This window comes from Protopterus annectens, chromosome 9.part0 (assembly GCF_019279795.1).
Source record: "Protopterus annectens isolate FY-2018-M chromosome 9.part0, PAN1.0, whole genome shotgun sequence".
Taxonomy (NCBI): Eukaryota; Metazoa; Chordata; order Ceratodontiformes; family Protopteridae; genus Protopterus; species Protopterus annectens.
The window spans coordinates 290,230,745-290,247,687 of NC_056743.1; the positions used below are offsets into that span (position 1 = coordinate 290,230,745).

Below are 16,943 nucleotides of genomic sequence, written 5' to 3' on the forward strand. Positions count from 1 at the left end.
TTCGTTTGTTCTATGAACAAACTTCTTCAGAAGTAATAATCAACACCAGCTGCAGACAATTTAAACAGAAAAAATGTGGGAACTATGTGCTTACGTAATTTTTAAAGAGCTAGTGACAAATAATATTGTTTTGAACAATATACAATGTCACAAACATACCATAAAGTCCAAAGCAAACCCACAGAGAGCATACACAGGGAATGCACCTTATAAACTATAAGGCTTCAATACAGAAAATAACTATGAATAACATTTAGAAACTAAACTAGCATATGTATAATACTTACATTAAACTGAACAAAACAAAACTGAACCCCAACATTACCTTGAAAGGTTTTTAAGCTTCAATATACAAGAAATTGAACATGACTCATTTAATCCAGGGTAGTTAAATGAATTTAACTTAACCTGCCCCAAAAGTTCTAATTCATCCAGTTTGAAGGAAGCAGGACCCCCCCCCCCGTATATCAGAAACTAAGTTACTGATAACAATGAATTTGAACTTGTGGGAAGGATTAAAATGGACATGTTTTGCAAGGGCATTTTCCAACTTGTTGTGAGAGATAGCGTATTGATGTTCATATACCCTATCTCTAAGCCTACGTTCTGTTTTGCCCACGTAAAATGCAAAACAGTCAGTACATCTAGCTAAGTACAGAAGAAATTTACTGTTACAATTGAATCTAGATTTTAACTTATAAGTATTCCCATTAATCGTGAACTGGTTCACACAATCAATAAATTTACAATAGTTACAGCTTTCACATTTAGACATACCTGGCAATCTAGAAGTGGATCTGTTTCTACTCTCCAAGGCATTTTTCAAATTCCTGCCTTTTTTAAAAACTACATGAGGTTTATGCCCCAAAAAGTCCAAAGCAACTTGGTTAGTTTTAAAGAGTTCCCAATTCTTTGTAATTATGCTCACAATAGACTTACTTTGGGAATTAAAAGTAGTTACAAAACTAAATTTAAAGTCTTGTTCAGCAATAACTGCAAGACCCACCTCATGCAAGCCCGAAATGTCTTCAAGTAAACTGTCATTGTCAGAGATACTCCGCTGACTACATAAAATTGGTTTAAACCAGTTCACATTTCTCTTGTGAGTTACCTCTTCGATTAATGTGTCTAAAAGTGGCTCTGGATAGCCACGATGTTGAAACATCTGTTTCAAGAGTTTACATTCCTCAATGAAGTCTGTATCCAAACTAGAGATACGAGATGCCCTCACTAGCTGACCCTTAACCACAGATCTTTTTTGGTGGAATGGGTGACAGCTAGTGAAGTGAAGGAAAGAATTTGAGTAACTAACCTTCCTATAAATTTGAGCAGTAAAGGATTGATTCACCCTGTTCTTATTCAACCTAATATCCAAATAAGGTATAGAATCAGTTTGGAATGTGTATGTGAATTGTAAAAAACTGGTAGATGTATTAAAGTTGTTAACCAAGTCACAAACTAGTTCATCGCTCTTTACCAAGATGAAAATGTCATCCAAAAAGCGGGTGTAATAGATAATAGAATCCAGTAACGACCCCGCTGGGAAAACAAAATTAGATTCCCACTGGGTCATCACTAAATTAGCGACACTTGCTCCACAAGGGGAGCCCATCGCTAAACCCACTTTTTGGAGGTAAAATTTGTCATCAAAGATGAAATAATTATTGGACAAAATAAGGTCCAATAATTCTGACACCAAAGAAATGTCACTACTTGATGCATTGTGCTTTTTCATCACCTCTACCACCCATTCGACACTGATGTCATGAGGAATACATGTGTAGAGGTCTTTTACGTCGACCGTTAAAAAATTGTATTCACTATTGAACCCAAGTTCATTAATTTTTGACAAAAAAAGACCAAGAATCTTTGCAAATTTGTTGCTCCAATGTGACATATTTTTTCAGCAGGGAGTCTACAAATTTTGCACATGCATATGTGGGGGACCCACGTCCATCAATAAGTGGTCTCATGGGGGGATTTACCACATCCTTATGGATTTTAGGAATCCCAAATAATGATGGGTATTTTGGGAATGAACAACTTATGTAGTTAAATACTACTTGGTCAATGCGACCTTCAATGAAGAGGTCATACAGGCAAGATTTAATGAGACTATATGCCCTATTTACTTCTGATCTAGAACTGACTTGGTAAGCGTTAGAATTCAACAAATTCGACATACGTGCTACATAATCAAGGTTGTCAAATATCACCAACCCCCCACCTTTGTCGGGTTTACAAACCCTAATGTTTTGGGACTGAATATACCTAAGAAAATCATGTTCAGAGGTGTACTCTTGACTTTTAATGGATCTTTTATTTCTAAAAAGATTCCGAAGATCTAATTCACTAACCTGCTCAAAAACTTGTAACAAAGGATGAAGAGGAGGGTTGAAAGTACTAGAGACATGAAGACCATTGTTATGCATAATATTAGGTGCATTCATAAAGAACAAACCCAAATTTAGTTTTCTAGTAAATAATTTCAACTCGACAATAGATTTAGCTATGTCCATACTGTGCCAAGGAACATAAGTCTGGCCTTTAGCTAAAAAGTCGACAATCTCAGATGAAATGAAACTGTCAGAAAAGTTATACACCCTAAAGTCCTTGTCTTTTTTAAGATAATAGAAGGACCAGGAACTGTAGAAAAACTGACAGGTTCCTCTGAAAAGGAACTAGTTGACCCTTCGACTTCAGATTTACATATATGAATCTGAGAAAAAATATTGTAGTAGCTGATTGCTTAATGTATATGAACACCATTATCTTATTTATGAAAATCATAAGTTATCAGATGAGTTGGAGTTGGGGGGCGTGGCCAAGATGGGCTCTGAGTAGCAGCAGATTTTAGCAGCTTCACTACAGAAATATTATTCTGACAGGAATTCTGCCTTCAAACTAAACATTGAAAATACTTTTATACATGATTTGAAAGAACTTAATTTCATCTATAATAATATCTAGTTAAAATAAAAAAGGCAGATTTTTCTGTAACATTTTTCCTGGATAACATCTCCTCATCTGAAGAAATTCATCATGAGCTTCACTAAATCCAGTAACCAGGATTCCAGTTTCAAAAGAGAGATTCAGACTTTGATAACAAATATACCTGATCTTACCACAAAAATTGATAAGCTGGATACTAAAATAGATAATTTCAAGGAGAAGACTAACAAACAAATGGCTTTACTCCATCAAGACTTACTTCAACAAAAAACTCTGATAACAGGTATTGAAGAGGCTCTGAATGATATGGATGAGAGATTTGCTGAAAATGAAAATAATGTGGAATTCGTACTCAAACAGCACACTCTTCTACAAAATAAGTTAGATGATCTAGAAAACAGATCTAGACGCAACAACCTAAGAATATTTGGACTCCCAGAAGGCATTGAAGGGAACAATATGACTCATTTTCTCACCACTTGTTTACTTAAAACTTTTGATCTCACTGAAGCTATGTCCTTTGGTATTGAGTGGGCACATTGTTCCCTTGCTACAGTGGATACAGCTAACAAAAAGCAACCTGATCTATCATTGTCAAATTCTTCTCATCTTCTGATAAGGAATTAGTGTTAAAAACTGCATGGTACAAGGCACCAATTAAATGAAATGAAGCTACAATACATTTTGACAATGATTATTCATCAGCTGTTATAGCAAAAAGAAAAATATTCTTACCTTTGATAAAGGAACTGAAGAAAGCACAAGTGAAAACACATCTTTTTTTCCCTGTGAAGCTGAAGATATTTTCATCGGAAGGTCCCAAAGTATTTGAAGACTTGGAATCAGCTCTGAACTATGTAAAAGTCCATAAGAGATGGAATGGGCTAATCCCACGCTTAAGAGAATGGCATCTAATCCCACTTGGAAGACTTTGGAGAAGCAAAAAAGACTAAGAAACAAGTGACTTAAATATTTATGTTTGCAGTTTGTATGTTTCTGGAAACATTGTCACTATGTTAATTACTTGTTGATATTTTCACTTACAAGGTAAGTCTGCTTTTTCTTTTTTCCATTCCATTCACATATAACCTTAAGTATACACATCATTTCATTTTTTTACTTAAACTGAGCTAAAAGTTTATACTAATGTTAAATATATAGTCATGGGTATTGTTATAAATGTATTTCAAGATTGAAGGGTAAACAAATGGAGCCACTGTGTTAGTAAATTAATTACTTCTCATATATAAACATTCTAGATTCCCTCTATAATCTCTAATTAATTTAATTAAACTAATTACAGTCAGATCAATTCAATATACATAGATATAAGTAAATAAAAGTTCACTGCACAATCATTTATCATTCTATGTTATTCACACTGAACACTGTTTTTTTATTTTATAGTTTATACCTTAAGAATCAATTTAAAACTTTTATATATGTTAAATTCATACGGTGATAATATGATTTGATAACTTTTCAACATTCTACTAAGACTCATAAGTGAACTCTCTTACAGTTTTATATATATATATATATATATATATATATATATATATATATATATATATATATATATATCATGTGAATGTTAAATGGATTAATGGGGCTGTGTGATTTATTTAAAATGCTTTTTGCTACATTTGAAGCTGTGTGGTACTGTTTGGTTGTAATGGGTAGCTCAAACTCTTGCTTTGCATGTGAGCTGGCTATGGGAAGCTTACAGATGTCACACACATGAACTTTCACTATACTTATTGAATACAGCTACATACTTGTTATTTTTGGCGTTTTGTTTTGTATAAAATGATGAAAGACAACTTCCAGAGACTCTGTGAAGCTTGAGCTTGTTGTCCACGAGCTTATTTCTTCTTAAACTGCCTTATTTTCACTAAAAATCCTCTCTACATTCTTGAATGAGCACCATGAAATCACGATGCATTTTGATGACGTCAGAGCTAGTCGACCAGCCTAACCAGGAACTCACTGCATGTAATTTTGTCGGAAAAGCCACAGAAATATTGGAAATGGATGTAATTACTATACAAATGCATTCTTAAGCCTGCTTAATACATCAATTTTGATTCTTAAGAAAGGAACCTTCAACTAAATCATTCTTATTCACATCTATGATAAATTCAAGGGGAAATTTAAAAAAAAAAGGGAAAAGTAAGTGTGCATTTACTTTAATGTACACCAAGTTATTTATAAAACTGTGCCTTGCTTAATATGATAAATCAGTCTTATTATAAATTATAACTAATTTTTCATTCAGAGGCTGACAGCTGGTTGGAAAATAGCATGAGTTAAAATAAGTTTACTTAAGACATGATAACATATTCTAACATAGATGCTTTTACTGTCATTTGACCTTTCACTTTAAAGATATTCATATTGATATGTTTTGATTACTATACCAACATATATCATTTGTGTTAAACTTTCTAGTATTTACTTTAATTGACATTTTTCACTATCAGAATGCTGCTTTTCCTAGACTTCAGACTCCTTTCTTTTGAATGCTACCTAGAATAATATGTCATAACAATGAATTTATATGCTAACTTGGTTTAAATTCCACAGAAGGGTCATGTGTTCTGTTGATGACAACAGAGTATTAACTAATCAAGTCTTATATCATATGATTCAGCAGAAGTTAAAATGCCTTGGTTTTTTTCCCCCCTCTCAGCAAGTATAGAGAATGACTTTATTGATAGAGCATTTTTTACAAATGTTATATTATTCTAAGACATACTTAGTTATATAATTTACATGAAATATACTTATGGTATTAGCAATACCAGAGGAGTTACATTGAATATAACTCTGTTTTACCAGTTTTAAGGAATATATAATCATATATAGAGTTACTATTTCATCTGTTTAATTTTTATATACAATGAAGGTTATGTCTTGCTGCTGTCTAAAGGTCAAATTTGAATGACAGATTGGTTTAAGCAATACCTGACAAGTTACACTGATTATACTATGCTTTACTTGTGTTACCAGATGAGTCACACTGATTATAGATCTGTTTCACTTGTTTAATGAATATAGAAATATATAGAGAGTTACTATTTTATCTATCTCACATCTCTGTATAGTGGAGGCTATATTTTGCTACTGCTGTGTAGGGGTTTGATCTGAGTGACAGATGTCACTGGGACAAGGAGTTTACAATTTCAGGTGGGGAGCTACCCCATTTTTTCATAACATATATACTACATTTAATTTTCTTAATAAGTTTTTCCTGACATCCATCATAATTCAAATATATATAATTGTAAGTTGCAGGAATGGTATAACACATACTGTGTATCACATACTAACAGACAAAGACTGTAATTTACATAACAAATATTTTGGAGAGGATTATATAAAATATATTCAAGATAACACACAAATCACAAGAATCCCTTACTCATTTATAAAGCTATCATGACCACACTAAAAGGTTTATCAATCAACATAAATGGCCTGAATTCTTCTTCTTCTTTCGGCTTTTCCTGATGAGGGGTCGCCACAGTGGATCACCTGTCCGCTCATGAATGGCAGTGAAGTTTTACAGTGTCGAGTTGCCAGCCCAGCACCCAACCTTCCACAGAAGGCACACGCACACACACATAGGGCCAGTTTAGAGTGTCCAATCCACCTGCAGCATGTCTTTGGGATGTGGGAGGAAACCGGAGCTCCCAGAGGAAACCCACAAGACCACAGGGAGGACATGCAGACTTCGCACAGAATGCTCCCCAGCCGAGGATCGAACCGGAGAACCTCTTGCTGTGAGGTGACAATGCTAACAACTGCACCACCGTGGCTGCCCGATAAATGATCTGAATAACCCTATTAAAAGAGATAGTTTATTTAAATACTTAACTATACACAAATCAAACATAATATTTTTACAAGAAACACATCTTTTAAAAGAAAATATTAACTTTTTTAAATACTAATAAATATATAGTTATTGCCAGTTCTGAACATTCTAAAAAGAAAAGAGGAGTAGCAATTCTCTGGAACATAATTCTCCCTTTGCCTAGAATTATTAAATCTTATCAAGACAATAAAGGGATGCTTTGCCTGGTGACAATTAAAATAAATACAAAACTTTTCACTTTAGTAAATAACTATTGGTTACTGGGCATTGGAACCAGTACCGTTAAACAACAATTGAACCAAATTGTGTCTCATTCTGAAGGTAATATTATTATGGCAGGGGACTTTAATTGTGTTTTAAATGAAAAGGACTCTAGCACTTCAGGAAAAAGGAAGATAACCTCACAAGCTCAACAACTAATGCAGTTTATGGATACATATCATCTAAAAGATATACATGACTATACAGACTTGAGCTCACCTCAATTTACATTCTGTTCTAATAGATTCAAATCATACTCTAGAACAGATAGGGTAGTTATATCCACGCAAATAATAAATTATTTAATAAACACCAAGATTGTGTCTTGCTCTCTTTCAGATCATAATACAATTATATTTGAGCTTAATTTAAATGATGCCCCAATGATTCATATAAGAAGAATACCTGCATATATAACTCAATTAAAATAATTTCAAACATTTTTTGAAGAAGAAACAAAAAATTTTATAAAAAACAATCTAACATCTAACTCTCATGACATTTATGTATGGGATGCATTAAAAGCTTATTTACATGGACAAATAAATAAATGGTACTATAACAAAAGATTTAAAAAACTGCAAGACAAACTAGATAGATTACAACTCAAAGTTAATGAGAAGTTCACTCCTAAAAATATCAGAGATTAAATAAATAAAACTAAGGAGGAATATAGTGCAATCTTACATCATAAGAACATGATTTCCTTAGAGAAATTTAAATTCCTAGCCTATTCAGTAAACCCAAAACATTTAACCAACCTTGCAAATAAAACAAAAATAATCAACAAACATAATCATATTAAAGAAATATACTCATACTCAAAAATGTTTATAATATACATGACATAATAGATGAATTTAGACATCATTTTCACACAATTAATCAAACTTCTCAGATCATTCAACCAATAGATAAAATAAAACAATACATTAAAAAGAACTTGTATGCCAAACTCAACAAACAACAGTCAGAAATCATAGACAAACAGATCTCCTTAGCGGACATACAAACTCAAATTAATAAACTTAAACACAACAAAGCACCAGGCAATGATGACATAATTCCTGAATTGTATAAAATTATGCCTAATACAGCTATTTCTTTACTACATAACATATTTCTTATAGCCCAGAATGACATTATTTTGCCTCCATCTTGGAAATATACCTTTATTTCGCCCATTCTAAAATCTAGTAAAGATCCTAAATTATGTACCTCATATAGGCCCATAACTATTTTAAATATTAGCTACAAAATGTTTATGAATATATATGCTGACAGATTAAACATGTTTTTTATCCCAGTTAATTAATGATGACCAAACAGGCTTTGTAACTAATAGAAGTACATATGATAACATCAAACAGTCTCTTATTTTAATTGATTATTCACACAGAAAGAAAAAAAAAAACTTGTCTCTGGTTAGTCTTGACATTAATTCAGCATTTGACTCAATACATTGGGACTATCTATTCACATTATTACAATGTTTAAACTTTTCAGATAATTTTATTAATCTACTATTACAACTTTATAAAGGCACTCTGGATTATATCAAAATTGGATCATACACATCGACTCAAATACCCATCACTAAGGGAACAAAGCAAGTCTGCCCCCTATCTCCCTTATTGTTTACTCCTATAATGGAACCATGGGCTAATGATATAAGAGGAAATAAAAACATAGAAGGTTTAGAAATAAGTGATGAAATAACTTCTAAAATTCAGTCATTTGCTGATGATGTGCTCATCACTACTAAAGGAGATAATTCCTCCATAACAGCCTTATTTGAACATGTTAACACATTTCAAAATATATCTGGAATGAAATTCAATGATAATAAAATTAAGATCTTACCTATCTATTCAAACCATAATAAGAGAAACATTAACATAGATACAAACAAATACAGCTCAGATCAAATTACATATTTAGCTATCATTCTTGCTAAAGATATTAAATTAATCACAAAACTAAATTATAATACATGTTATGTAAACATTCAAACCTTATTAACGAAATGGAATGCAATTATATTTACAACTGAGGAAAGGTTAACTATCATTAAAATGATAATCCTTCCTAAAATTCTGTATATTATACAATCTATTTTAATACTTCCCAATAAAGTTTTCATTAACAAGATCAGTTCCCTGCTATTAAAGTTTTTTTGGTTTCACAGGAAACCTAGAATGGCACTCAGATACCACCTTTATAGCTGGAACAAAGGGGACATAGCTTTTCCTGATTTGAACCTTTATTCTAATGCAGCTATTATTATATCCATAACACAACTTTTAGATACATAATATCAGGCCAAATGGAAAATATTTTGGGAATCCTCAGCTATGCTATTAATATCAAAACCACAACCTTGCAAATTAGAATTAATAAACAATCCAATACTATGGATACTTAAAGATTACTTCATGTTACACAGTATACCCAAATATTCATTTAGCTACTTGCATAATATATTAATAAACTTTAGAAGTTTTATATTTAGACACACAAGATACAAGGAACTTTTCTTTACAATTTTTTCCTGATAGTCTTTACTCAAGAATCCTTACAATCCTCAGATATAGATAAAATTACCTTTCTTAAACAAAAAGGCCTTTTGTATTGGTTCCAACTAATCACGGATGAAAGCGTTAAGGATGTAGATCAGATAATAAGTGAATATCAGATAGACAAATCCCTTTGGCTTAACATACAGTCCCTCAGATTATTTTTGCAAAATAAGATAGCCCTGATTACTCCTGCTAATAAACATGTCACTAGTATACTACTAGTTTTTTTTTTTTAATTCAGTTATTCAACATAAACAAACTTATTCAGGCAAAATGGCAGTTATATACAGACTTATTAGAGAAGAAACATATTGTTGTCCAGCTAATTTGTGGAACTATTTTTATATAACAAATAACACACTTCCAAGGGATCTAGATAAAACAAATATATTAGAATCTGCAGGGAAAAACAACAGTTTCACTTAAATGCAAAATATATTCCTGGAGATTTTTATACAGATCCTTCTACACTCATCAACTAATGAACAAAATTAATGGCAAACAAAATATATGTAACAGATGTAAGTCTAATATAAACATTGATTGGACCCATATGTTTTATGACTGCCCCGTTTTAAGTGTATTTTGGAAAAACATTAATGAATTCCTGCAAGCAATAGTCACAGATAATTTTGTTTTGACCAAGTCATTAATACTCTTCAATACACCCATACCTGGTTGTGTAAAAAAAGGTTAAACATTCCTTACTTTGGGCAATACTGGCAGTAGTCAGGAAAACTATAACAAGGAACTGGATATCTGAATCCTTTCCTTCCTATAATAATTTTAAGAAAATTCTAATGGAAGTTTGTCAATTACAGATTGCAACTATGACATCTAGAACATCTAGAAAAACTTATAACTATCATTTATGCGTTAATTTACAGAATTTGTTGAAAAGAGATTGACAACGATAACATATAAATCAAATTACAACCTCTCTATGTGTTATATATATGGAAAAATCAAATACTAGTCAACATAATGATATTCAAAGGATGTAAATAGTTTTAGTAATTTCATTTTATTCGTTAAACATTGTTATGTGAATGCCTATGTGAACATCTTTTGAATTGTAAATATTTTATGTTAAAAGAATATGTAATTGTTTATACTTATCTATTTAAAATCAATAAAATTGTTTAAAAAAAAAGATGAGTTGGAGTCACTTAGGAATTTCTGAGTCAATTGATGCAATATGAGAAATGCTATCCCATGGCGACTGGCTAATTGGCTTGACTAATTTGACTAGATAAGAAGTCTGAGAAGATAGTGGAACAAGTGAACAGCTTTAAGTGTCCGGGAGGGGTGGTTGAGGAGAAGGGAAGTCTTAATGAAGGTGCCAAAGCTAGAATCAGAGGGACTGCAACCCAATGGCATAGAGTATCAGATGTAGTCTATGACAGAAGGATGCCAAAGAAGCTGAAAAGTAAAGGGTACAAAACAGTGATACAAGCAGTACTACTGTATGGTACAGAAACATGGACAGTAAAGGCAGAGCAGATGAGGAAGCTAGAAGTGATGGAAATTAAGTGCCTTAGATGGGTGGTAGGATGCACTCTGTGAGACAGTTGTTGAAGAAATGAGGATATAAGAAGCCAAAGTAGCTCCAATTTCAGAAAAAATCAAAGAGAACAGATGGTTGTTCAGGCACATGTGCAGAAAAGCAGAAGACAATCTGATAAAGAAGATTTGGGACAGACAGGAAGAAGGTGAGAGGAAATGAGGCCATCCAGCAAAGAGGTGGATGGATTGTGTGAAAGAAGATCTGCGGCAGTCAGGCATGAATGTCGAAGAAAGCAGGAGTGTGGCATTGAATCGAAAGAGATGGCGATAGTTAACATGATACTCCAAACACATGTAGAGAATGGGAACAAGAGGATGGATGATGATGATAATGATGAAATAATGTGGGTTATATTGTCCATAATAATGGCAGAGATAAAGATAGACAGGCAAACAGAAAGACAGAATGACAGAATGAGAAGTAATGGAAAACGTCTATGCAAAAATAAGTAAATGAAAGAACATATACAACAGTAAATGCTACACGTATGAGAAATAACCTGTTGTATTCTATTGTTGATAATTATAAATCTGTATATGGTTGTGTATAAATTTCTTGTTTAATAAAAAATAATTCTGACATGGGATATTTAATTTAACCCATTGTATCACAAACATAGTCCAATGGAAATTCGGTTTATCATCTTTTTGAAAAACTGCATTTCTGTGAATGTACTTCCAAAAACAAATCCATATGTGTGTTGAAGAGACATTGCACATAGCTTTTTGATCATCAAACAGCAGAGGTGGGTATGCATTGTACTGTGTGAATGACATCCAAATTAGAAGATCCATGGGTTTTTAACTCTCAAGTACCTCAGCGTAGACTCAACATAAATGCTTTCTTTGCTGTTTCATAATTTGTTATTTAGCAGTTGCATTTAGAAAATGTGTAAAAGTACACAAAATCCCTACCTAAAATACAGTGTGATATGGACTTAAAAGAATGTTGAATTTAATTGCTATGTATAAAGTGTATTATGGCAGAGAGAGAGTATATGCCCTACTAAATACTACACAGTTACACAAACACCCATGTATACACACGCACACACACACACACACACACACACACACACACACACACACACACACACACACACACACACAGCCTCTGTACTTCTGGTAAGTAACATCCTTTTAATTAAATTCCTCAGTATTGCTTTAAAGGATTTATAAGACAATATGTATTCCATTTTTTTATTTGTTGTTTAATGCTGTTAATGCTGTCTCAGTATTCTATATGGCATATCTTACTAAGTAAATTCTGGAAATTTTATACTATTACCTTTTTTTTAATTTCATTTTGACAGAATCCCTCAAGTTTAATAGATAAGCAACAGAATGCTCAAATATGGCAAGCAGGTTTATACACTATAATCCACTTTCCTAAAGAACATGTTTCGATTATGTGGGATCGAAGAACAACCATTCACATACAAGTTGGACCTCAATGGAAGGTAAGGCATAACAGTTTTGTAATTCAAATAAACTACACATTAACTAGAAAACATCAAAATCGAAAGCTATTTTTTCTTTCACTTAATCCATATAGATTGAAGAAAATAATGCTGTCTTTATAGTTAAGTAATGGCCTTCGGGCACATGCGAAACCCTATTTTAAACAAGCATTTAGCAGTGCAGTCTACTGACCATATTGGGTAATGACTGAAGCAGTATTGTAATAAGAAGGAAGGGTGAGAGAGAGCAACAAATATGAGGTTGCATAAACTATGCAAGCTAATTTGAAAAATTAATTTTAAAGAGCAGTGGACCTTTGAAGTGTGCTGCATACTTGACATAATCCAAAGAATCCAAAGAATATTATTTGTAGCTAGGTGTTTACCTTATTGGAGTTTCAGAACTTTGAAATATTTTTAATATTACACTTAACCTTGATACAATCATGGCTAACCTTAATTTGAGTTTGTATTAATGGAGATAAGATGAAGTACTAGGACAAAGATACAATTACTTCACCAATCTCTCACTTCAGTAATCTGTTATATGATTGATACCAATTCCAAAATCTCCCCACCCTCCTTACTGATGTATCTTAACCTTAACTCTGCCCCAATGTATTCCTAACTACAACACTGCATACTATTTTACAAAAATCCAATGCTAACTGTACTACAATTCACATGATGCTTCGTTTGTGTTTTTGTAACTCAGGTTTAGTGATAGAGAAATTGTCAATGTTCTGTGAGTGTCTCATTTTTGTCTGTCTCACAATTGTGTTGTCACTCTTTTTGTTGCACATTTGTATTTTCTACTAATGATTTTATCTGGTCTACTTCAAATGTTCAAAACCCCATATTATCGAAAATGAAATTACTGAGATGACTTTACTGAAACTGCGTAAGGTTGACATTTTGAAACAATGAATGTAATATAACCAAAACCTGCCACAGAATATGTATGATGATTTTAAGTAGTTCTCTTCTTTTGCTAAACAAAGTGTCAAATTTCAAATTTGACTCACACATTCACTTGACCATTTGACAATAGATATCTTAGACGTGAAGTAGTATGCCAAAACTCTTTCGTCTTCAAGAAATACATCACTTTCTGGCTAAAAGACTGTGAACTGTTGCCTAATTTCACTTACTCAGGTATTCCATGCCTACAAAGATTGATGTTTACCAAATTCACCATAATAGATGAACAGTTCTAGTTACTTTGCATAGCAAATGCAAATTAAGGAGGAACTAAAGGAGTTAAAGGCGAAGAACTTGCCTGGGGCAAATGGCCTTCTCAAGGACATTTAGAAATCTATAACATTAATTCTAGAGACATGTTAGTTTATGTAACATAAATGAAGTCTTGCAAAAGACAGTTGTCTGGAATTCCCTCCTACCTGGAAGCAGGAGGCAGTTGACCTAATCTCCTATCCAAAGGCTCCAAAATAGCAAATGTTGCTGCTATAAACTCGGAAAGTTGATAGAATGACAGATTTGGCATAATTATATATTTTCTGAAGATTATAAAGTCTGATACTCAAACTACCTATCATTATTTAATATTATTTAGTGACTTCAAACCACAATGGTTTGCCAGAAAACCACACATTTTGAGGGAGAGACCAAAAGTAAGAGGCAAAAATTTGGACATTCAGTGAAAATGTGGACAGTTGAGTGGTATGCTGTTCACAATTGGATTTACATGTGTAAACAGGTGCTAGAATAGTTTCCTTGTCACCATCACTGATGGCCCCTTACCATTTGCAGTTCATACAAGGTAGGTTAGGTAGATACAGTTCACCATTGCAAACTCTCCTTAGAGGTCCTTACCACTGACCTGAAGAAAACATTTGAAAAGTTCAGTTTAACCTTCTTTTTTGTCCCCATTAAATGGTTTGAGGTTTTTCCAAGTGAGATTACAGATCTGTTGAGCATTGATTGACCTCATGTGCTAAACTAAGCTTTTTAGTCTTTTGCATACGGAAGGGCTACCTACTTTTCCTCCTTATCCCCAATAGTATTCCTAGCTCTTATGTTGAGGGACATGGTGTGACGACTGTGCCCTGGCCCAGCAATCAAGGAGCCTCAATCCTCACCACTAACACCAGGAAGGTTGTCTCATAGAAGAGGAAAGGATAACTACTACACACAGTAAAATACAATTTCCCTTAAGTGCACACAGAGATCACAGTCAGTTTGGGGCTGGTTGCTCCCTTGCTCTCCAGGTCCCCAGTAAGACTCCCCACTGGCACAGCTATAGGGTCCAGATCTCAGCCTAGCTGGCAAGCTAACTTCCAGTACCCTGTCAGTCTAACCAGTGCTTCATGTCTCTGCCTAGGTAGCTGACACACACCCACACTTTGAGATAAGTATTTATACAACTTCCCAGACACTCCTGGGAAAGGCTGATACAGATTCTCTAGCTGTGCCCCTTTACCCAGACTATAAGGTAGTAATTCCTGTCACCACCAGCTAATAATTATCAGCTACCCAAAGGTCCTTGAAAGGGTGTACAATTATTACTGTGCAATATTACTATCCAATTGGTAATGTGACTATTCAGTCTAAGGCTTATTAGAGTGGCTTATTATGATAACCTCTATAAATATGCAATGTACTCTAGAGCTTACTTTGACTCTACACAAACCAGCCACAGGTAAAGGTTTTAAAAATATTTAATAATAAATAATTAAAACACAAGACAATACTATTACACCACAACGATATCTAGGAGTTCAGAGATCACACAGAAACTTAAAACAATACAGTAGGACAGGTCTCCTGCCAAAGAAAAACACTTAATCTAACTTTTTAATCTTTAGCTATTCTTAAGAGACAACACAGTGCTATAATCCTACTTACATACATAAAGAGCATAAGCAGTGCTGGGGTTGATGGTCCAAGACAAAATGCTTTCAGTCTCTCACTGAACAATAGTTTTTAAAACACTAACATACAGCTCTGCTAAGGCCCTCCCAAATTACATCATTTTGATACTTAGATTTTCCCAGTATTCACATTGTATCATTTTGACACTTAGTCTGGAGTTCCCAGGCAAACAAACTGCATTATTTAGCAAGATAACACCTGCTCAGGAAACTACAACAATAAAAGACATTTCACATGTACATTCTAGCAATCATTCCTTAAGTTAAGACAATAGAAAGAATGTGTTCAGCCAGCCACTTCAGCACCATTTTTTAAATAATTGTAACTTCAAAGAACATTTGAAATGCTTGGCTTGATTTTCCTTACAGCAGATGGCAGTGTTGCAACAATCCTGAAGTTCGCATTTTACAGTGTTTTCTTTCATTTAAGAACACAAGCCTGTATTTTACATTTATTTATACAAATGATAGAATTATGTATCAAATTCTATTTGACTAAGCTGGCAGCCTTCGCCCATCTTTCCCCAATCTTCACACATGGCAATAATACTTGCAACTGCACCCTGGTGAAAAAAAGTTTCTTTTTTGTAAACCTCTGCATAGGTTCACCTGTTCTACCCTCCTTGTAAACATATCACCAAGGAGACCATCAAGAAGCTCAGGCACATCACTCAGTACTGGTAGGAAACTAGCACTGTCTCACACCAAGTTAATTTTTTTTTACATATCTCAAGTGAAAATTTTTGATCACCCATCCAGTCATACAGACTGGTTTTAAAGGTTGCTAATAAAGTATGATGCTTGATAGGTAAAGGCAACCTATTCCAAAAATGGGGGGTTTGTTGCATTGGCTGTCTGTCACAGCATCCATTGTTGTTGTTGTGGTAGTAATGGTTTAGGTCTGCAGAATAGCTGTTTGCTTTAACACTGGTTGGGTCATTCATAACACAAATGTGTAAGCAGAAATCACCCCGCATGAGTCTGTATGACACTGAGTATAGAGAGAGAGAGAGATAGTCTTTAGTATGTCAGAGTACCACTGGGTACTGAGACCTAGATCTTTTAGTGAGGAAATTTTAACATCCCTCAAGTTGATTTAGGTATCTATATAGATAATATATTGAGTACCTTTGCTGAATCATTACAATTCTCCCATGCTGTGCCAGCAAGAGGTCTACTGTGAGAAGTGTACTACACTGGTAAACAAAGTAAATAAATACAAGTCCCTAGATGTTTTATGCATGATTTTCACTCCTTCAAACAATTTCTGGGCTTCATATTAATTATAATAAAACTAGACTTCTTGTTGTGGCTTGTTACCCCTCCTCCAAGATTATTAATTATTATTCTGGCA

General features: G+C 33.6%; 1 protein-coding gene across 2 annotated transcripts in view; it reads left to right on the top strand.

Annotated features, from left to right (window-relative positions):
- The window catches only part of OTOG (otogelin), a 2,079,396-nt gene that overhangs the window by 1,213,218 nt on the left and 849,235 nt on the right, over positions 1-16,943 (top strand). For both annotated transcript variants that reach the window (XM_044082876.1, XM_044082877.1), the window contains exon 27: positions 12,552-12,698. In XM_044082876.1, the coding sequence (XP_043938811.1) occupies positions 12,552-12,698 (147 nt within the window). The remainder of the gene's footprint in view (positions 1-12,551; positions 12,699-16,943) is intronic.